This window comes from Archocentrus centrarchus, chromosome 10 (assembly GCF_007364275.1).
Source record: "Archocentrus centrarchus isolate MPI-CPG fArcCen1 chromosome 10, fArcCen1, whole genome shotgun sequence".
Classification (NCBI taxonomy): domain Eukaryota; kingdom Metazoa; phylum Chordata; class Actinopteri; order Cichliformes; family Cichlidae; genus Archocentrus; species Archocentrus centrarchus.
Genome location: NC_044355.1, coordinates 13,415,375 through 13,437,908, shown reverse-complemented (window position 1 = coordinate 13,437,908; position 22,534 = coordinate 13,415,375). Strand labels below are relative to the sequence as shown.

General features: G+C 38.3%; 1 protein-coding gene across 3 annotated transcripts; it reads left to right on the top strand.

Annotated features, from left to right (window-relative positions):
* The first annotated feature begins 29 nt into the window (after positions 1-29).
* Positions 30-21,781, top strand: LOC115786849 (high affinity choline transporter 1-like). Of its 3 annotated transcripts, XM_030739302.1 has the most exons (10): positions 30-102; positions 4,745-4,881; positions 12,326-12,546; positions 13,706-13,819; positions 14,662-14,817; positions 16,352-16,500; positions 16,724-16,867; positions 18,451-18,604; positions 18,684-18,901; positions 18,997-21,781. In XM_030739302.1, the coding sequence occupies exons 2-10, from the start codon at positions 4,832-4,834 to the stop codon at positions 19,546-19,548; spliced, it is 1,758 nt and encodes a 585-aa protein (XP_030595162.1). In that variant the 5' UTR covers positions 30-102; positions 4,745-4,831; the 3' UTR covers positions 19,549-21,781. The 3 variants fall into 3 exon arrangements, with proteins under 3 accessions (XP_030595162.1, XP_030595164.1, XP_030595163.1); XM_030739303.1 differs by lacking the exon at positions 30-102 and having other exon boundaries at positions 4,750-4,885; XM_030739304.1 differs by lacking the exons at positions 13,706-13,819; positions 14,662-14,817.
* Positions 21,782-22,534: the final 753 nt, after the last annotated feature.

The window sequence follows — 22,534 nt, the reverse complement described above, 5'->3', positions numbered from 1 at the left end:
TGCGCACAGATGCTTGAAACAGTTATTGCCTCCCCCGGTGAAAAACATGAAGTGAACGGCAAACTCCTCCGCACTTTAGAAGCGCAGCAAAAGCACATTCGGGTAAGTTTAGTCATTTTTACTTAGAGGAAGGAATATGAAATGAGAGGACAACGAATGCATAAAATAATAATTAGCTTAGAAAATTTGTCATTTTGTTCAAACTTTAGCAGTGCGTCTCTCGAGGTTTTAAATTAAAACCAAAGTCCAAATTTGTCAACAAAACAAGTATGACAAGCTTGTATGTTTACTGTGAGACTGGCTGGTCTAGATCAGTTGTTATGCCCAAAACTTAGGAAAGGGCAAGCCAACTTTACAATGTACGCCTGAATTAATATGTGCTCAAAATAACCTCTGCATCATATATAATCAGTGCTCATTTGAAATTTTTTTTTTTTGTTAACATTTGCAGCATCTGATCACAGCAACCAAGAGAGCTGCCATCCTATTAGCATATACTTTGCCTCAATGATTTTATCAAACAGTCTAACAAAAGGTTTCGCTGTGCTGCCTGAGGTCTGTTCACACTCTGAATTAAGCTCAAGTTGTCTTTCTGAAAGTACTTTACCTAAGTTCAAGGGTGTAGGGTAGCCCGGGGTTGGTTGTCACATTGATGGTTACTGCCACATTACCACTGTGAACTTGTGGGAAATAGACAAAACTTTGAGGAGGGGGATTTTGTCATTTTCATGGGTCATTTTTTGCATTGGGGATAAATACACACTGGTCCTGGGGATGGTTGCCACACATGTGACATGTGATATTTGTTTATTTCTTTGTTGGGAGAATGGTTTGTGTTGAGCCATACACCAATAGCCAGCCCAAGGAACTATGGCTTTGATGTGCTGTCTGCCAAAACTGAGCTCACACAGAGTGTATCCCTGGCAGTCCAAATACTACATTTGTCATAAGTGATCTGGGTGACTTTGAGTGAGTTACAGGGTTGCTAGATCAAGACTAATCAATCTTAGCTACCTTAAAATGGAGATCCCAGAAAATTTCCTTAACTGGATGATCAAGCATGTATCAAGACTTAAAACAGTGCAGTTCAGAGTCAGTTTCATATTGATGCCATTCATTTTATTCTCACATGTTTACACTGACGTGCACACGTCTCACTAATTTAGAAGATTTAAATTTAGCTTGTAAAAACAGATTTTTGCTCTATAAAAATAAGTGATGCTTAAGATTAGATAAGAACAACCCCAGGTTTCTTTTCAGCACTGTATCCAGGCTCATAAAGAGTCTCTGTTGAGCTGAGTATTCTTTTAACCTTAAATAGTAATGACTTCATGAATTAATTCACAAATAAAATTTTAACTATTAGAGAAAAAAATATTCTTAACCATCTCACAGATGTATCATTATGTACAGCTACTTTCAATGCTGCTGATATTTATTTACTCTTTCTCTCCGACTGATCTGTCTGAGTTAACTTCAACAGATACTTTCTCCAAACCATCAGTGTGTTTTTTAGACCCCATTCCTACAAGACTGCTCAAAGAAGTCCTGCCAATAATTAATACTTCAAGCTTAAATATGATTAATTTATCTCTATTAATGAGCTGTGTACCACAAGCCTTCAAGGTGGCAGTAATTAAACCATTACTGAAGCTTAGTGTGTAAAGAAGACTCCCCCTTAACATTAACAAATTGGAGTCTATTAGATATGATTCAAACCACTGCAGCGCAGTACCTTTAATATCTATGGCATGCTCTAATCTCAGTAATAAAATGCTATGGTCAAACGCTGCTCTGAGGTCTAGCAGGACAAGCACAGAGATGAGTCCACTGTCAGAGGCTATAAGAAGATCATTTGTAACCTTCACTAATGCTGTTTCTGTACTGTGATGAATTCTGAATCCTGACTTAACCAGATGATCAGTTCGCTGTTTTATAACTGCTCTTTCAAGAATTCTTGAGAGAAAAGGAAGGTTCAAAATTGGCTGGGTCAAGTGATGGCTTTTTAAGATTTTAAGATTAAGATAGCGTTTATTTGTCACATGCGCAGTTATACACACTACAATGCACAGTGAAATGTATTTTTAATAAAGAATAACGTTTAACCACTAAAACCATATTAATGCATAACAACAATAATTATATTTTAACATTAACTATGACAAGAAAATATTTTAGTAATGACTAACACTTTTAATTTAGGGCAGCTGTTGCATAAACGTTACATAGATTGGTGGTCTAATAAATTTGTTAAGCATTAATAATTAACGATTAAATGCAGAGTGGTGTCTAAACACACGGAGTGTGAAAAGAGTTGAGTGAAGAAGAAACACTTAGGAAGCCCCCAGTAGCCTAGGCCTAATGCAGCGTAACTAAGGGAGGGCTCAGGGTCACCTGATCTCTTTCCCAAATCCATCTTATAGCTTACAGTAGTCCAGCCTAAAAGTAATAAATGCATGAACTAGTTTTTCAGCATAACTCTGAGACAGGGTGTTTCTAATTTTAGAGATATTGCGCGAATGCAAGAAAGCAATCCTACATGCATCACCAGTTTTTGACTGGTACTATATGTGTTTAATGTATGTATTGAAGGACATAAGTCAAAAATGACTCCAGGATTCCTCACAGTGTTACTGGAGGCCAAGGTAATGCCATCCAATGCCATGTTTCTAAGGTTTGTAGGGCCAAGTACAATAACCTTAGTTTTATCTGAATTTAGAAGCAGGAAATTAGAGGTCATCAAGACCTTTATGTCTCTAAGACATTCCTGCAGTTTAACAAATGGTGTGTGTCATCTGGCTTCATGGATAGATAAAGCTGGGTATTATTTGTGTAGCAATGAAAATGTATGCTATGCATTCTATACTGCCTAAGGAAAGGATGTATAGTGTAAATAGAATTGGTCCCAGCACAGAACCCTGTTGAACTCCATAATTAATATCCATTAAAACAAATTTTCTGTTCAGGAATCCTACTAAATAACTGTAATTTGGCATCTTAATCTATTAAGATGCCAAATTACATTTTTTTTTACTATTTTTTCTTCTTTTTTGTAAAACCATAAATTTAAAAATTCATGGATAACAATGATAATTATATTTTAGCACTAAAAATATTATTTTGATTAAAGAGCTTGTGCATACTGGTGGATTAACCATTACAGAAATATAAAGAATGGTTCTGTTACTTACCAATACTACTAATTTAGAACAGCTGTGGCATAAACCTTACATAGGATGGTGGTCTAATGAACTTGTTAAGTGATCTGATCATGTAAAAGTAAATTTGTATTTTATATTTAATCTAAATTTGCAAAATAACTAGTAACTTGAAGTTTTAAAATACATGCAGTGGAGAAAAAGTATAATATTTGTCCTGAAAAAATAGTAGAGGTGTATTTGAGTATTTGAGCAACTGTATCCATGCTCTAATGTCAAATGCCAAACGTCATCCCAGCTGCATGTTCATGCCTCCCCCCTGCTATTAACCATAAATGAAGAATTTATTTGGCATTTAACAGGAAGAAACCTCCTGCAGAACCAGACTCAGGGAGGGACAGCCATCTGCTCCAACCAGCTGGGGTGAGGGGAGGGAGATAGGACAAAAGATATGCTGTGGAAGAGAGCGAGAGATTAATAATAACTAAATTATTAAATGTAGAGTGAGGTATATGGGAAATACCTTTAATAACCTAGGAACCACAAGTAAGCCAGCAGTCTGAGAGCAAAGTGCTCTACTGGGGTGTTATAGTACTATGTAGTCTTTAAGATAGGATGGATCCTGATTAGTCAAGGCCTGTATGTGAGAAGGATTTTAAATTCTATTCTAGATTTAACAGGGAGCCAGTGAAGAGAAGTCAATATGGGAGAAATATGCTCTCTCTTTCTAGTCCCTGTCAGTACTCTAGCTGCAGCATTTAGGATCAGCTGAAGGCGTTTCAGGGACCTTTTAGGACAGCCTGATAATAATGAATTGCAATAGTTCAGTCTAGAAGTAAGAAATGCACAAACCAGTTTTCCAGCATTACTCTGAGAAAGGATGTTCTAATTTTAGAAATATTGCACAAATTCAAGAAAGAATTCCTACATGTTTGTTTGATATGGGCACTGAAGGACATATCCTGGTCAAAAATTATTCCAAGATTCCTCACAGTGTTACCAAAGGCCATACAGATTAAGTATCTGGTTAGACATCATGTTTCTAAGATTTTTAGGGCCAAGTATAATAAATAATAAGTTTTATCTGAATTAAGAAACCAAAGACAAAATGTTTGTATTTTGTCTTTAGTTTCCTATGCCAGATGACTAGATAAGCAGTTTGTGAAAAGCTGCAACCCACAGCAGGAACAAGATCATTCAGTGAGTGTTTCTTTGTAACTGTCCTCATTTCAGAACAATAATTTTATTATAACGTGCATGTGAAATGTATCTGTAAACTGCAGACATAACAAAAAAGGATTACAGAGTCTACAAGCTAGTTATTATAAACAAAGCTATCCAACAGTATGTAATCACATTTACTTCTAATAAAGTGACTTATTCATTAATGAATCAATAATTATGAGCCAATAATTTGGTTTCAAAATGTGACATTCTGCAAAATGAGTACTGCTGTTTTAGGTACTTTTGCTAAAGTATAGGATTTTGCCTGAATTTGTTTTGTTCCTGCCTGAAAATGATCAGGAATTTCTGGTTGGTTCACAGACATTTTAAAATGAAAGTACTTTGTCTCTTATCTGCAATAGGCTCAGCCCTGTGTATCATGAGGCAGTTCACACTGACTGAGCCAGAGAGAGGACAGTCTGACAGCGAGGAGAGGAACACAGTCCTGGATGTGGTTGTTCACAAAGTTACCAACCCAGACAGAGTACAGACCAGCTAAGTGGGTAATTAGTGTTTGGATTTTATTCTTATTATTTAAACCGGTCACAGTTAGCCGTTAACAACAGCTTCCGTCTGTGTTTAATGCAGCTGTTGACTGTAAATTGAAAGAAGCTGGCCTGCTAGATTTTTTTTTTATCTAATTTTGTCTATGATAAACAAACGTGTATTTTAGTGTGGCACTTACTGGTAACTAAGATTTAAAACACAGTAAGCTAAATACAGTTTTGATAAATAGCAGTAGTAGTCTTTTTTTTAATATAAACAACAACAAAAATATCAGGTCATGAACCTTTCATTACTGTTGCATTATAATCACATTCGTATTATGCCATGCATTTACATGGATTTATACAATTACTTTTTATAAGCATGACAATTTATAACAATGTTTTTAAATTATTTTAAGTGGCTGACACAATGTTTACTATTCAAAATGCCTTTACTGGAAAGAAAGGTTTGTGAAGTTAGGCTTTACGTGCTTTTCAATTATCATTATCAGCACATTCCCTGATTATTGCTTTCCGTCTTACCAGTATTGCAGATGAGTGAGATGTACTTTGAGTTCCCATGGTGCCTTCATGCACATTATGTGTTCCAGGCTTTCTGTTCTTATTTAACAGAATGTACTGCCTTTATGATGACATGCTAAAATGAGGGAGTTCACACATATAGCATAGCATTTTCACTCTTAAAACTTACTTTCATATAAAACAAATTTTTAGAGCTGTCAAAAGAAACTTTTTTTTTTTTTAAAGATGTACATTTCAACATTTTATAAATGCACATTCTGTCCTTTTTGTTCTAGTTGTTATTGTGAGTAGTCCCTAATGTTGCAGGTGAAAGAGCTTTTGAAGGTTAATCGATTTGAATCAGCTGTTGCCATGACATGTGCTGCTAATGACTAATGAAACTAATGAAAAGCTAGATACTTATTTACAACTTTTTCTCACCAGTAGATGAAAGCTTTAAACTTGCAGAGCCAGATTTGTTGGTTAGGACATCATACCTTTGGTGTTTTAAGAAAAAATTAAAAGGCTTTATATGGTTTACTTGAACCCTGGAACAGATTCAGTATAAAGGAAATTACGCTCTTATTAAATTAAGTCAAATCTATAACTGAGAGGGTAATAATTTTTTTTCAGTATTTATTGGATGAGAATCAGAATGATCTTCAGTGTCACTAAACCAAGATACAATGAATGTTTATATGGCATTTCTTGTCAAAATGAATACAAGAGAGATTACAGTTTTTACACAGCTGTCAACTCAAAATCCACATTTTCAAAACAGTTAACGCAGAGGCCTAAACAGTGCCACAGTGGTCAAAATGACACATTTTGTTTGCAAAAGGCTCTAACTGTGCCAAAATATTTAAAATATGGAACAAACAACTCAAACAACTCAACTATGACACAAGTGTATGAGCACCTCCAATCAATCATTACACAATGGGCAACAAAATCCAAAATACAGCACCCATGTGTGAATCAGTGCACCATTGCTTGTCATTGTAGCCTATGACTGTACGTAGCTTACATGCCAGTGCCGTTTGTAGTCAAATTTGCCCTCTTGCAAAAAATGCATCCAGAATTAGATATGCTTTGATGCAAATTTTATTGATTACATTCTTTTTTTTCAGACTGTGGCTGACAAATGAAATATTCCAACAGAGAATACATGGAAATAAAAATAAAATCCATATCTGTGTGAGAAATTAGGAAAATTAAAAAAAACAGTCTTTTACAGTAAAGAACAAAAATCTATAGTAGGCCTATACTATAAGGGTATAAGAGATAGCCACAAGTGATACACTTCTGTCTCTTCTAGTCTCTTCTTTCTTGAAGAATGGGCCACATGGCCTCATCCACATCTCAGTCAATATTCTCTCATGCAATGCACCAAGGGAAAAATCGTCTAGCATGCCTGATCCATCCTTGACATGCCTCTGCATCTATATCTTGGGCAGCAGCAGTCATTGCATTGAGCAAGGGCATCTGTTCATAGGGATGGTGATCATATACCTTCCATCTCCATGCACTAAAGAATTCCTCTATGGGATTTTTTTTTTTTTTATTTTGCATTTTTGGCCACAGCGGCTTTTTGCTAGCAGTGGAGAGAGACAGGAAATGGGGGAAAGATACAGGGGAAGACACGCGGGCAAACTGGGGACAGGCCGGAATGCGAACCCGCGCCACCCGCACCGCAACGCGGCATATGCGTGTGGTCGCCGGCTTCACCACTAAGCCACCCAGGCGCCCCTCTATGGGATTTAAAAATGGAGAGTATGGAGGAAGGAATTGTACCATCATCCGAGGGTGCACTGCAAACCACTCATTCACAACACGAGAGTGGTGGAACGTCACATTGTCCCAGATAATCACGAACAGTGGCATGCCAGGCCCCAACAGGCCTCTCTCCTGAGGCAGGATCAGGATGTCATGAAGGGCATTCAGGAATGCTACGAGACGCTCAGTGTTGTATGGGCCAATGGTAGGGATATGGCACAGGACGCCATCATTGGAGATGGCAGCACACATAGTTATGTTGGCGCCCCTCTGCCCTGGAACAGTAATAGTGGCCCTATGCCCAATGAGGTTCCTTCCACGTCTCCTTACTTTACAAAGATTGAAACCGGCTTCATCGACATAAATGAAGACATGATGTGCCCCCTCAGCTTCAAGCTCCATTATTCGCTAAAGAATGAAAAGGCAAAATTACAATTACATCAAAGTGACTCCAGTTCATTCTACAGTAACTGCATGATATGACAAGGCATAAGAGTATAGTACTGTTGTGTTTCCTTACCTCCACATATTGGCATCTGGCCTCCTTCACAGCTTCAGAGTTCCTCTGAAATGGAACTCTATCAGAGGTGGCAAAAGTACTGACATTCTGTACTTAAGTAGAAGTACAAGTACTTGTGTTAAAAAATACTTTGGTAAAAGTCGAAGTACTGGTTCAAGTTCTTTACTTAAGTAAAAGTAAAAAAGTACAGGCTCTGAAATTTACTCAAAGTAAGAAAGTAAAAGTAGCTCTTTGGAGGACGTTTCTACCTGCTATTTTTGTGTAAAGCTAACTGAACTGAACTTATTATATATTATTGTAATAATATAAAATAATACATGAGAACACAAACGTTATTCCAATCTAAATTTTAATTCTAATGAATGCTCTCAGCTTGAATCACAAACTGTGAAAGGGAATTTAAACACAGCTCTGTTCTCTGTGTCCTCCATAGCAGAGGGTGACTGTGCCTCCACCTAAACACAAACATGAGGATACTCAGGGGTTACAGTGGGATTCAGAAGGTGGAGGAACACTAAGATCAGCTGTAGTGACTCTGCATGGGGAGAAGAACCACAGCTTTCTATTGTAGCTCCAGTAAATGATGTTGGTGTGCAGGCTGTGATCAGCTGACCTGCTGCTGCTGCTCTGAGGTTTACTGCTCTGTGTGGATGAACTGAACTCACAAAGATGTAACCCAGTATTTCACAGCTATCTGAGCTGATCTCCATCCCCTACACTGACAGCATACAGGCTGTAGAAATGTTGGATTCAGTGAATGAATCTCAGCATCAGCAGCTTTGATTCAAACTCATCTCTGCTGCACTGATGTAACCTGTAACTCTGACCATGAACACAAAGTGCACCAACACAGAGCTTTACTGTAAATACAGTACAACAAGCTAACCATTTATTATGTACTAAACTGCAGTATTTTCATACAATCTTTGAATAACACAAAGTCAGCATACTTCAGTTTATTTTCCAGTCCTTACCTTTAATTCTAACCTCTCTTCTTCCTCTCCTGTCCTCTTTCTCCATCTCTGAGTGAACTTCTCTCTCTTTGCTCTCCCTGAAATGCAGCAGCTCTTCTTTTAGCTAGCAGACACACTGTGTGACAAACTGCACACACTTTGTGTGTTTGCTGATATTTGTTGAGCATTTAAAAACGTTGCATTTACCTGCCACACGTTACTCCCTTTATGCTCGCTCCTCTTCAGTAGCGCTAGCTAAGCTGTTTATGTCCCGCGAGCATAACTTACGGATTCGGTCCGGCCCGCTTTAACCCCTGATTATAGCGCTAAAAATGAGACATTAATTATCTGGGTTTGTGTATTTAATCCCTTTGTACCCGATAAGCCCCGGTGATGGAGGATACGCCAGTACGATTGTCTCTTATATGTTAATATTCCTCCGTTTAGGCTCAGATCGCTTGATGACTGACGGCGCACTGACCGGAAACGCAAACTTCTCCCTGACGTGTTAAAAAGTAACGAGTCTGTTTTGAAAATGTAAGAAGTAGAAAGTACCGATACTTGTGTAAAAATGTAGGGAGTAAAAGTAAAAAGTACTCAGAAAAATAAATACTCAAGTAAAGTACAGATACCTAAAAAATCTACTTAAGTACAGTAACGAAGTATTTGTACTTCGTTACTTCCCACCTCTGAACTCTATAGAGCTGTTTCATGGCCATATGGTTCCTTCTGAGGACACGGTCAATTGTGGCCTCGCTCACAGTATGGATGTTCCTAAAAACTCCCTGATCAGCAATCACTGCTGCTCTGATTTCAGGCAGCCTAATGTCATTATTTGCCAGAACCATGTTGACAATGGCTGCCTCCTGCTTGGCATTAAAAATTCTCCCTCTACTACCACCGACTGGTAGCCTTTCGATTCTATAAAGAATACATGAAATGTGGAAAAAATGACATGAAGTACTGTATATCACTGCAGATATTTCCGTATATACTGTATAGCAACATTACCTGTTCTCCTGTTGAAAAACTCTAACATGGATGTTAGAGTTTCTGTTTAGAACAGGTTGGACTCTTTGTCCAGCCTCTCTAAGTGAAAGGCCATGATTTACGACATGATCAATCACAGTTGCCCGAATTTCATCTGTAACTTGAGCCCTTCCAACTATACCTCCACCTCGCACACGGACTCCTCTTCCTCTGACCCCTCTACCTCTTACTCTCACTCTACCTCTCATCTGCCTTAGACCTCCTCGATGATCCATGCTTGCAAAGAACAGGCCTGCAGACTGATTGCAAACTGAAAAATTCTGTGAAGAAGTGTCAAACAGGTGCTTTCAGTGATTTTATACTGATCAGGGAGTTTCTAAGAGCTCGGAGCATATGGTTTCTGTTCTGTAACCACAGCTAAAACAATGGAGTTTGGACTTCTTGAATGACATCTGCGTTAACTATTTTGCAAAAGGGTGGGAAAACTGTGTCAATCCAATGAGAATGGGTTAACACATTTGCAAGAGGTGTCTTTTGCTCTGCTGAGATGGTGATGATGAAGACTGAGAGGTTCCCAGTTTCTTCAAACAGGTCAAAGCAATCAATAAAAACTGTAAATGTAGATTTTGAATACAATATAGAACATAGATTATAAATGTATAAAAGTGTTTAAAGGAAACTCACTTTCTTAAAATATTCAAAATATTCTCTAAGCCCTAAAGTTAAATGCAAACCTCGTAAAGAAGGGGAAAAAAGCAAGTCCAACAGAAACTGAATATCGTAAACTCTAGCGGTAGAGCGGGTTATTCAGAAACTGCAGGAGTGATACAAGCACATCGTCTTCTTGGGTAAGGTACTGTGCCCCAGGCTTTGCCACCATTTATGTGTCAATTCATGTGCATACTGCATTCGGTTCTTAGTGGGACTGTGTGCACCAATGTGATGCTGATCCTCAGGTTTGTTGACTGAAACACTCAGTAATATTTATATTAAAATATTGCTATTGTGCTGTTGTTACCTGCACCGGGGGGTTGTTGTTGTAGTGTTTGCGTGCGTGCATGTGTATCTGTCATTCTGAATGTGACCACAAACATATAATTTTGATGAAGCGATTGCTGAGTTTTCATTATCAATTGCCACACTAGTCAGAGAACTGAAATAGTTCAACAACTACTATATGCACAGCCCTTCAGGGTCCCCAGATTATGATGTTGCTTTATGACTCCCAGCTTCTTGTTTTCCACCAACATGATCTTGACATGGTTGATTTGTGATCTGTATTTTAGATACCCACTGAAAATAATGAAACAGACATTAAATCAGTGCATGAAGCTTGTCAGTTTGGCCAGTGGTAGCTTCAGGTTAAAACAAAGAGGCATGAGGCTGAAATAAAATTCACCTGCCAATCTGTGACCTTTATTACTAGAACTAGAACTAGAAGTTTGCAACCCACCAACCCCTCTGAAAGAAACTGGCTTGCTTTTGTACTCTTGCCTCAGGTGAGTATCTGGAATGACCCAAGTCTGGAGTACCTCCAGACAAAACCCAGTGAAAAACTAAATATCTACATAAATAATAGTCCTAAAATCTCAGTTAAACTCAATAAATGTGCATACCTTTTCATTTAGTTTGTATTATCAATCATTGATAAATGAGTACAAATACCGGTAAATGTAATGGAACCCCCCTGGTCTCTATTACAAAGCTCCACTCCAGCTTTAACCAGGTGAGGTAATCAAGGCTGTAGCCAAGAACAGTTTCTGATGTCCTAATGCAACATCAGAATTGTGGAAAGAGATTTTTTTGATGTTCAGAGTGGAACTTTCATCTTTTCTTATATGCACACTAATTCTCTTTGTGCACTCTCTATATATTCATCCACTGTCTCTCTAGCTCATCTTAACTATTTTTGTCCAAGCTCATTCTGAATACTGATGATCTTTTAGGCTAGAAGAGGATTTTATATTGACTGAATACAACTTCTGAACCCTTAAACTTAGTGTCAGATACTGATACTAACCAAAAATAAAGTCCAGTATTTAGAATTAAGCTATATTGGTTACTTTTGTACTGAATTAACTCAGTCATCTGTAGATATCTGTTTATAGAGCTATAAGTAGCCTTGCAGGGTGCCCAGGTGGCTCAGGGGTGGAGCGGGTGACCACATGCATATACTGCTTTGCGGTGTGGGCAATGTGAGTTTGAGTCCCGGCCTGACAGCAGTTCACCTGCATATCTTTCCCCCATTTCTTTTCTCTCTTTGCTGCTGTGGCCAAAAATAAGTAGACTTGTAGAGCTTTTTACTAGTTCCAGACTTGGTTTTCTGAACATATTTTGGAGACATGGCAAAAAAAATTTAACTCTGACTATTTCATCCAAGAGAGAAAAGTCTTAAAAACAAGTCCTACATTGTGAAGGAAAATTCCAACACTAATCAAGAAGTATTGTGGGTGTTGTGAGAAACAAGTCAGTTGTTTTCAACTGTAGGAACTGTCAAACATTTACTAAAATCTAATCATACAGTAGCACTTCAAACTACCCTTTACTGCCACACCCACATTACACTACAAATGATTGCTCATAGTTTAAAGTTACCAGCCCAGTTTGTAGGAACTGTTAGGTTTGAATTAAACATTTTGTATTTGAAAGTCACATAACAGAGTCTGATTCCTTTTTTTTTTTTTTCTTTTTCAGAGGATCGACAGTTTTTCCATCATTCAGTCAGTGCACAATGAGCCTGAACGTCCCAGGGCTGGTGGTGATGGTAGTCTTCTACCTAATGGTGCTGGGCACTGGCTTGTGGGCCTCAATGAAGTCCAAGCAGATGAAGAACAGCAGCCAGGCAGACCAGACAGAGGTCACTTTGCTGGGCAACAGAGGGATCAGTTTGGTAGTGGGAGTCTTTACTATGACAGGTGAGAATGCAGCAAGAACACAACTTTGTGGATTTTTCTTTAAAATGTATCATCATGGCTATTGTTACAGTGAGGGGAATTCAGGGCTTGTAAGAGCATAGTGATACATAAAGTGAGTATGTGGTTGCATGAGGTCAGCACATTGCAGCTTTTGTAATAGAAGAGAATATGACTTGTTTTAAAAACTCTACACAAGTAAATACAGATTAGCTGGTGAAAAACATCCAGTCTGGCTTTAATACCACACCCCTGTTTGACATTTCAACAACAACATGTGCAGTTATTAAGATAAAAAGACTAGCTTGTCCAGTATTAGATTGGAGAGATATGTCCTTAATATGGGCCTTGTCCTAATATAAAAGACAACTCACTTTTCTTAATATGATTATTGTAGAAATATGTTGCTGTGCATAAACTAGCCTACTTTAGGTAAGTGGAAACACTGAGTTTAAGGTTATTTTTAAAAAACTAATATCGCTGAAGCTAGGCAGAACAGTGGTTTGGTGGTTAGCACTACTACCTCACAGCTAGAAGGACAGCTAGAAGTTCTGGGTTCAAATCCAGCTTCGATTAATAATACCATCATGTGGAGTATGCGTGTTCTCCTCGTGGGATTGCTCCCAAAGACATGCAGTTACTGAGGTTAGGTTAATTGGTGATTCTAGATTGCCCATATGTGTGAATGGTTGTCTGTCTCTGTGTTAGCCTACGACAGGCTGGTGACCTGTACAGGGAGTACCCTGCCTCTCGCCCCCACATGACCCTGAACAGGATAAGTGGAAGAGAATGTACAGATGGATATTGAAAATACACCCCACTCAAATCTAATGATTGACTTTTAGTTTGCATTTTAACCCTAGAACACTAGGGTGATATTTACCCATGTGCTAGTGATAGTGTTGCTAAACTGCACATTAGTCTTCTAGGATTAATTTTTAAAGTTTATTGAGATATGCTGACTAACAAGCAACTAAAAAAGAAAAACTGTTTTTTAACTTGATGTCATTTGCACAAGTATTCACATCATCAATTAACTACTCATTAGTAGGCAATATTAATTTAACAGCATCTTTAACTGAGTTTGAGGGTCACAGTGTAATCAGTAGTGTCACTATGTTTCTCTCTTTGTGCTTGTACATACGCACTCTGCTCCCTGCAGCTACCTTTGTTGGTGGGGGCTTTATCGTTGGTCTGACAGAGGCAGTGTACACACCAACTATGGGACTAGTGTGGGCGGTCATGCCATTAACAGCAGCTCTGTCTTTTATTGTTGGTAAGAGTTTTAATAATAATATCATCATGTGTATTATTTCTATATTTGCACAGTATTTCACATTTTCTGAATAGAGTGGCACGTGTGTGTGTGTGTGGTTCTACAGAATATAGACATTATTATTTCTCAATCACGCAATCCCAATTACTACAGCATCATACTCATCTTATGGAACGCCTAAAGAGCATTTGCAAATATTTTTCACATCTAATAAAGACAAAGAGGACACATATCTGTGCATTTAAGGACAAAATATGATTTCTACATGATTAGTTTAGTGTCTTTATATATATTAGTTGCATATAATAAATAGAAACTCCACAAATTTTCCTGCTTCAAATGTAAACATTTTTTGTGCCTCTAGAGGAAGCTGTGTAAAATGTGATAGATATGATTATTAGGATTATTTGAGTCAGCATTGAGTCTGAAGGGCCTGTTTTTAAACTGTCCCTAATCAGCATTATAGGGTGTTACAGGGCTGTAATGATAAACCACTACTCTTGAACAGAAAATAGATGACTTGCAGTGGCACTCCCATGAAGTTAGGGACCCAAATTTGTCTCCCTTTTGTATGATTTTTCATAGTCATCCCACGCCTAGCAAAATATCTATCTTTTACAAATTTAGGCTTTGGATTGTTTTTTTTGTTTGTTTACAATATACGCCAGGCATGTCTTATAAGCAACTGGGGACACATATCTGTGAGTTTAAACACAAAGTAGGATTTGCGCAAAATTATGTATCTTAAGGAGGAAGTCCACTGATTTTCTGTAGTCAATGTGGGGGAAACTGTGCAGGCAGGGATACAAACTTGTCTCCCTTTATTTGATTCAATCATTAAGGTGGACTATTCTTTGCCAAACCAATGAGAGAGAGAAAATATGTGACAATGATGGACCCGTTCCAGATCAAGTATGGAAAGTCAATAAGTGGAGCTCTGTCCGTGGCTCTGTTAATTTCTGATCTAATCTGGGTCACAGGAACTCTTATTGGCTTAGGTGAGTTTTTCTTCTCTACCAATTTTTTGCAATAGGACCATGCATTGAAATAATTTCCAGGAAAAGAATAAGTGTTTTAAGTTTGTGCTACTATATTAGTTTTAATTCTGTAAAATTATGCAAAACGTATACATTCACTGAGCAAGAATAACATTACCTGACAGGTGAAGTGGATAACACTGATTATCTGTTCATCACAGCACCTGTTAGTGGGTGGGATATAATAGGGAGCAAGTGAACATTTTGTCCTCAAAGGTGATGTGCTAGAAGCAGGAAAAATGGGCAACCGTAAGGATCTGAGTGAGTTTGACAAGGAATAGATGACTGGGTCTGAGCATCTCCAAAACTGCAGCTCTTGTGGGGTGTTCCTGGTCCCCATTGATCCAAGGAAGGAACACTGATGAACCAGCGACAGGGTCATGGGCGGCCAAGGCTCCTTAATGCACGTGTAGAGCGAAGTCTGGCCCGTGTGGTCCAATCTAATAGATATGCTACTGTAGCTCAAATTACCAAAAAAAGTTAATGCTAGTTCTGATAGAAAGGTGTCCGAATACACAGTACATGACAGTTTGTTGTGTATGGGGCTGCATAGCTACAAACCAGTCAGGGTGCCCATGCTGACCCATGTCACCCACCAAAAGCACCAATAATGAGCACATGAGCAGAACTGGACAAGGGAGCAATGGAAGAAGTTGTCCTGGTCTGATGAATGACATTTTCTTTTACATCACGTGGCTGGCCGGGTGCATGCGTGTCGCTTACCTGGGGAAGACCTGGCACCAGGGTGGACTATGAGAAGAAGGCAAGCTGGCAGAGGCAGTGTGATGCTTTGGGCAATGTTCTGTTGGGAAACCTTAGGTCCTGCCATCCAGTTGGATGTTACTTTGACGCGTACCACCTATCTAAACATTGTTGCAGACCATGTACACTCTTTTCTTAAAACAGTATTCCCTGATGGCTGTGGCCTCTTTCAGCAGGATAGTGCACCCTGCCTCAAAGATTCCCCAGATCTCAATCCAATTGAGCATCTGTGAAATGTCCTGTACAAACAAGTCCGATCCATGGAGGCCTCATCTCGAACCTTACAGGACTTAAAGGATCTGTTGCTAACATCTTAGTGCCAGATAGCACAGCACACCTTCAGGAATCTAGTGGAGTCCATGCTTCAGGTCAGGGCTGGTTTGGCAGTAAAAGGGGGACCAACACAACATTAGGCAGGTGGTCATAATATTATGCTTGATCGGTGTATACAATGATAAAGTATTTTAATGTGAAGGGAGATGCAAAAGCATAGTGTTCCATGTGTAATATAAATTTGATCATTGATTTTTCTTTTAGTGAAATATTTTGGGTATTTTCTGTCAGTGTTGCACATTCAAGCTCAGTTTTGCGTATAAGACATTAACATTTCGTTTATTCATACTGAAATGCACTGGTGGCGTCGTTCTAAACTGACTGAACACATTTTCTTAAACTGAATGAAAGTAATTCTGGTGTATTTGATCCTATAGTGTTTACTGTGCTACTTTTGCAGGAGCAACAATAAGTGTGGTCTTGGATTTGTCCTATACCATTTCCATTTGGATCTCTGCTGTAGTAGCCATCATATACACATTAATGGGAGGCCTCTACTCTGTAGCCTACACAGACATAATACAGCTAATTCTCATATTCTTCAGTATGGTAAGTTCATTTGCACAGGAAACTGCAGCCCTCTTTAGAAAAGATTGTTTATATATATATATATATATATATATATTACTATACAATACTACAATCATTGTATTGTATTTGTACTGAACTTTTAGTGTTTTCATATTTTACATAGCATCCCAACTTTTTAGAAATAAATCAAATGTGAATATTTTAAAATCTTCATGTCTGCGGTTCCTCCTCTGTTCTGCAGTGGCTCTGTGTCCCATTCGTGCTGATGAATCCCAACTCAGTGGACATTACTAAGACTGCTGTCAACTTTACCTACCAAGCTCCCTGGATTGGTTCTGTAGATAAAGAGAGGCTGTATCAGTGGATTGATAATTTCTTATTATTGGTAAGAACTACATTTATTTTTATTTAGGACTCCTTCTTGTAAAATGGACAGGCACAGAAAAAGATTGACAGCTGCCAAGGTGAATTTACAACACCAGTCCTTTTCATTTTGGGTATTAATACATGTAATTGTTTAAAATGAAGGTTGTATAACAGGAAGAACAAAGCAGCATCTAAAATAAACTAGTACAAATGAGAACCTAAAACAACCAAAATAAAGCAAATCAGTAACAACAAGCAACAAGTAACCAGAACCTAACTGTTGTAAGAATAAGAATAAGAACTTTATTGATCCCAGAGGGAAATTCATATGTCTGACATAGCTCATCTGCTATTTGTATGAGAACTGAAAAGCCTGATGGCTGTGGGTATAAATGATTTTCTGCATCTTTCTGCAGGTTTTACAACAGAGAGGAGTCTTGTAGTACTGATGTTTTTATGTTCCATAAAGATATTATAAAGTGAGTGATCAGAGTTGTGCAGGATGGCTTTGGTGATGGTAGCTTTTGTGGTGATAACTGGTTAAGCTTCATGTGTACAGCAGGTCAGGGGTTTTATTTTCTCTGGTCGTACAGTCAGCAAATTGTGTGAATCTAGTCAGGTGGTAGGAGATTGAAGTCTCCCAAAATTATGAAAAGTGACTCTGGATGTTTATTCTGTATCCTACCAGCCGTTCAATGAAAAGCTTCACATGGAACTTTGGCTGTTGTCTCGGGTGGAATGTATTGTTATGATATGACTGAATTCCCCTGGCACACATGGTGGCACACCAACTGACAGTAATTCAATATCAGGACAACACATCTCCTTGACAGTGATATGTGAGGGATTACACCACCTCTAGCCCACAAACAAAGCCAGACCCCCACCTTCTTTCTTGTCACTAGCTTGTAGACTTTTAAAATCCTAAATCTACTTTTAAGTGAGTATTTAAGTAATTAAGAAAGTTAATCAAAACTTGAATCAAGTAGTGGTGCAAAAATGAGTCCGTTTCAGAAATCAGTTTTCATACACTTTGAGTCTAACAATAAACCTCAAGCAGATGAAACCCAAGATGGGAGAACTGGTACCAGAATGACCGATCAGAGAGATCGATCATGGGGAAAATAAAGAGCACATTATCCCCTTAAATCCAATAAAGCTAAAGGTATCAGTGTGTGGCAATGGGGAACATGATATTCATCTTAGAAGTGGAGAAATTGTAGTTAACAAGTTTACTCTATTGAATTATATTCAGTAACATTCAGTTATTCATCATTATGCCTCAGTGGGTAATTAAACTTTACCTGCTTATAATCCTAATGAGGCAATGAGGAAAAAGGACATAGTTGGAAACATCTCCACTCCATATGAACACAATAAGCATAAAGCACAGTTATGTTAACTCCAAATGAAATATACAGTTTTTTTGCTGAGTGCAAATAAGATGAATATATGTAGAGATAAAACTAAAGGTGAGCGATTGGGAACTAAAAGAATATTACCCTAATAAATCACTAACTAACAAAATGAATGCCTGACTGTCACACTGTCAACATTATTGTTGACATTACTGTATGTCGATACTATGTTCCATCCTTTCAGACTTTAGGTAACCTTGGATATCAGGACTTCCACCAGAGGACTCTGTCAGCCTCATCATCAAATACAGCCAGGATCACCTGCTTCATTGCAGCTCCAATCATCTTCATACTTGGAATCCCATCAGCATTGATTGGAGCAGTGGCAGCATCAACAGGTACAAACACTGAGAAATATATTTAATAAAAGAGTTAAAATATGTTAATTTGTTTGTTGTTTCTCTATTTTTATTCCAGACTGGAACATGACCTTATATGGCTCCCCCTCCCCGTTCGAGCGTGGAGAGGCTGGTCAGGTTCTGCCAATTGCTCTGCAGTACCTCACGCCAAACTACATCTCCATCATTGGTATTGGCGCTGTAGCTGCTGCTGTGATGTCCTCAACAGACTCTGCTCTATTATCTGCTGCCTCCATCTTCACATCCAACATATATAAGAACATCCTGAGGACCACAGTAAGAGGAGACCTGAGAGGGAAAAATTAGACTTGTGGTTATGTCTTTTCTGTTTCAGTTTCCAGATTGTTTTTTTTTTTTTTTTTCCTTTGCAGGCATCAGACAAGGAGCTCCAGTGGGTGATCCGTGTTACTGTGGTGTTGGTGGGCGTGGCTGGCACATCGCTCACCTTCCTAAACAACAGCATCATGGTTTTTTGGATCCTGGGCTCAGATATAACCTACACCATCATGTTCCCTCAACTAGTCTGTGTCCTCTTTTTTAACATCTCCAATGGTTATGGTTCCATCATGGGCTTGCTAGTTGGGGTATTGTTGAGACTGCTCAGTGGTGAACCATCCATAGGGTTGCCTGTTGTCCTCCACTTCCCAGGTTGTACTCTTGAAAATGGTGTGTATGTCCAGCGATCTCCAGTTAGGACAATCTGCATGGTAGCCACCATCTTTGTTGCTTTGTTGTTCTCCTATCTGTCATCACTGCTCTTCAACAGAGGACTGATTCCTGAGAGGTGGGATGTATTCAAAGCGAAAACCAACAAACCATCACTAAAACCACCTTTGATGAGCAATGGCACCATCAAACCAGGTGAGGAGGAGATGCCTGATGGTTGCAATGAAACGGAATTCATGCTGACCACAAGTCAATAAAAAAAAAAAGAGTTACTGGGATGCAAATTTGTTACGCTGTAGTAAAACACCATGTACAGACAATTTACATTTGTAATGACTGTACCTGATTTATATGAATTATGAATGTTATGTAGCATATATGTCTCATTCATGCATTCTGCAGTATGTAACATGTGTGTGTGTGTGTGTGTGTGTATTACATACAGCAGAATTTTGGGGGAGGGTTCAAAGGGAATTGATGTGCAATTACAACGTTCCAAAAGTGTTAGGACATTAACTGCACTAAACTAAAATGTAATTCACAAGAGAAATCTGTGATTTGCTAATCATTTATCTGGATTTGCTTACACTTTATATTTTAATGTATATTGTGAAAATATCAGATTCATTTAAATTTTATGCTTAGAAGTGTCATCTTTAAATTATGGGTCCATGCAGTTTTTCACAGTGTGGCAAACCCATACCCATTTTAACTACCGAAAGCCTCTCCCTCTTGGATGCTCTTTTTATATCCAATCAAGTTATTGATCCGTTGTACTGCTGTAAATGAAGAGCAGTTTGTGTGTTTCTTCGTCACTTTGTGATTCTCTGAACCTCAGTATAGTTAAGGAGGCCGGCTGTTGCATACTGTGCTGGTTTTTTTTGTTTGTTTGTTTTTTTGTCAAAAAATTAAGTTAATAATGTTTAAAATCTTAAATTCCATGTAAAAGATGGAGTCTGTATTTTGAAGCTTTAATGTTAGTGTCTTGGTCGCTGCCATGTTATCTTTTTGAAACTTTAAGCAACCATATTTGGGCTAAAACTGAAACACAAACTTAGATAAGTTGTAAAAGCAACCAGGTTCCTAAATTCAAATAATAAGTTATAAAAAAAAAAATCCACATATCATACAGTTGTTATTAAGGGGGAAACTAGCCTTATAGGTGAAAACTGCTTTTTACATTGTAACTTGCTTTTTTAATGCAATTTATTTAGGGTATTTTAGCACAAGCGGGGTGCACAGTTTGTGGAACTTCTGTGTTGGCTTCATGTTTGAATTGAATTGAATTGAATAGCTTTATTATACTTATAAACAGAGCTGCAATGATAATATTGAAGTGCAACTCCAATATGGTGTTTAACATCAGAGCTAAAAAACAAAAAGAGGTATTGTCATAGCCTCGGCGTCAGCATCAGCAAAAACTATACGCTGGCCATAACTCAAGAATGATCTCACCTAGGATGTTCAAGTTCACATCGTAGGTGCATACTGTTCAAGCTAGACCCATCAAACTTCACACATTTGTTTAATTATTTTTACTATAACAGCACTTTGTCCCCAACCCTCCTCCACCCTCTTGGCCCCCATAATGAATCCTAAACAGCCAAGCGTTGGCACCTGCTCAGCAGTGCTCATTTTCTGCTGTTATCACCACTCCTTGCAGCACTGCATACCACATGAGCATGGGTCAGACTTTCAGCAGGGTTATCCATTCTCACAGCATTCCAACAAAATTCTCTCAATGAGTTTGTTTTTTGTTTTGTTTTTTTCTTTACACGCCTCAGTTTGTGCATACTACTTTAATACATGTGACCCATTCATGATAGAATAATTCATACTGGTATCTCTGCTCTTTGTTACACATCATTAACCTCCATCTTGCAGAAGTGTTTGAACATGTTGACACAATAGATTATGGAAGAGTTCTGTGCTGCTATTGGATGTTGGATGAAAACAGTCAACAGGTATATGACATTACAGATGAATAGTTGATTTAATGTTTCTGTGAAAAAATGTGTTATTTTGCACATGTACATGCATGTTTACAAACATTGAATATTGGGTGGAATGGAGGATGTTGAGGTCATAAAGAGACATTTCATATGTAGCCGCAAAAAGGACATAATTAAAACTGTAAATAAATACAAGGTTATAGAACTACTGGTACTGACATTTAATAAAACCTGTTTTGTTATTCAATTTCAATTCAACTCAATTATATATATAGTTCCAATTCAAAACAGCAGCCACCTCAAGACGCTTTATACTGTAAAGTAAATATTAGAAAGAAAACCCAACATCACTCATCCCCCTATGAGTAAGCCCTTGGCAGCATTGGGAAGAAAAAAACCAAGGCAGAACCAGGGTCAGTGATCTGCTATGACTGGTTGGTAGTGAGGGGAGGGAGACAGGACAAAAGGCAAAACATAGGATAGAGAGCCATAGTTTAATAATTACTAATGATTAAAGGTCAAAGGTCAAAGAAATCTTTGTTATCTGAAGGAATTTAAATAAGTGTGTTTGTTGCTGCTTAAGCCTTTAGGTTTCTGCGTGTTCGTTTCATCGAACAGGAATTGACACAAAACAAACAGGAATAAGGAGTCCAATTATTACATTTAATAAAGCCATTTCAAACAGTGTACAGATTAATCTGGTTCAGAATTGTCGGAGCTGTCTGATGCAGTCAGTGCAGCTTCACACAAGTCTGACTCCGCTCTCTGTCTTAGTTCAACTTTTATACACAGACTTGACACAGTTACACAGTTATTGAAATATGCAAGCATGTAGCATGCTTATCGGTTCCTTCTTCTGTGCCCTTCACTGTCGCCTGTTAACGGCCTCATCTGGGTCCTGTAGACTCAAAACATCAGACCAAAACACACATTCTTTTCCAGTATATCATCGGCATGTGATTTTGTTGTTTCTCTACTATGCAGTCTTATTTCTGTCTGCTGTACAGTGTTATTTCAACACTTTCACCTTGTTGTGAAGATTAATTCTGCGATATGCTACTTGATGCTATATTTCTATTTAAATTGTTATATTTATGGTATGTCTAGTGTGCAGCTTATTTACACTTCTTCCTTCATATCCCAAGGGGAGCAAATAGTTTTGCAGCTAGCAGTGACATTAAAAACAACAAAAATAAAAATAAAATAAGGTCAGGACTTGGACCCACATCGGCCGCACTGCCATGCGGCATATATGGTTGCCTGCTCATGCCCTGAGTCACCCTGCCCCTAC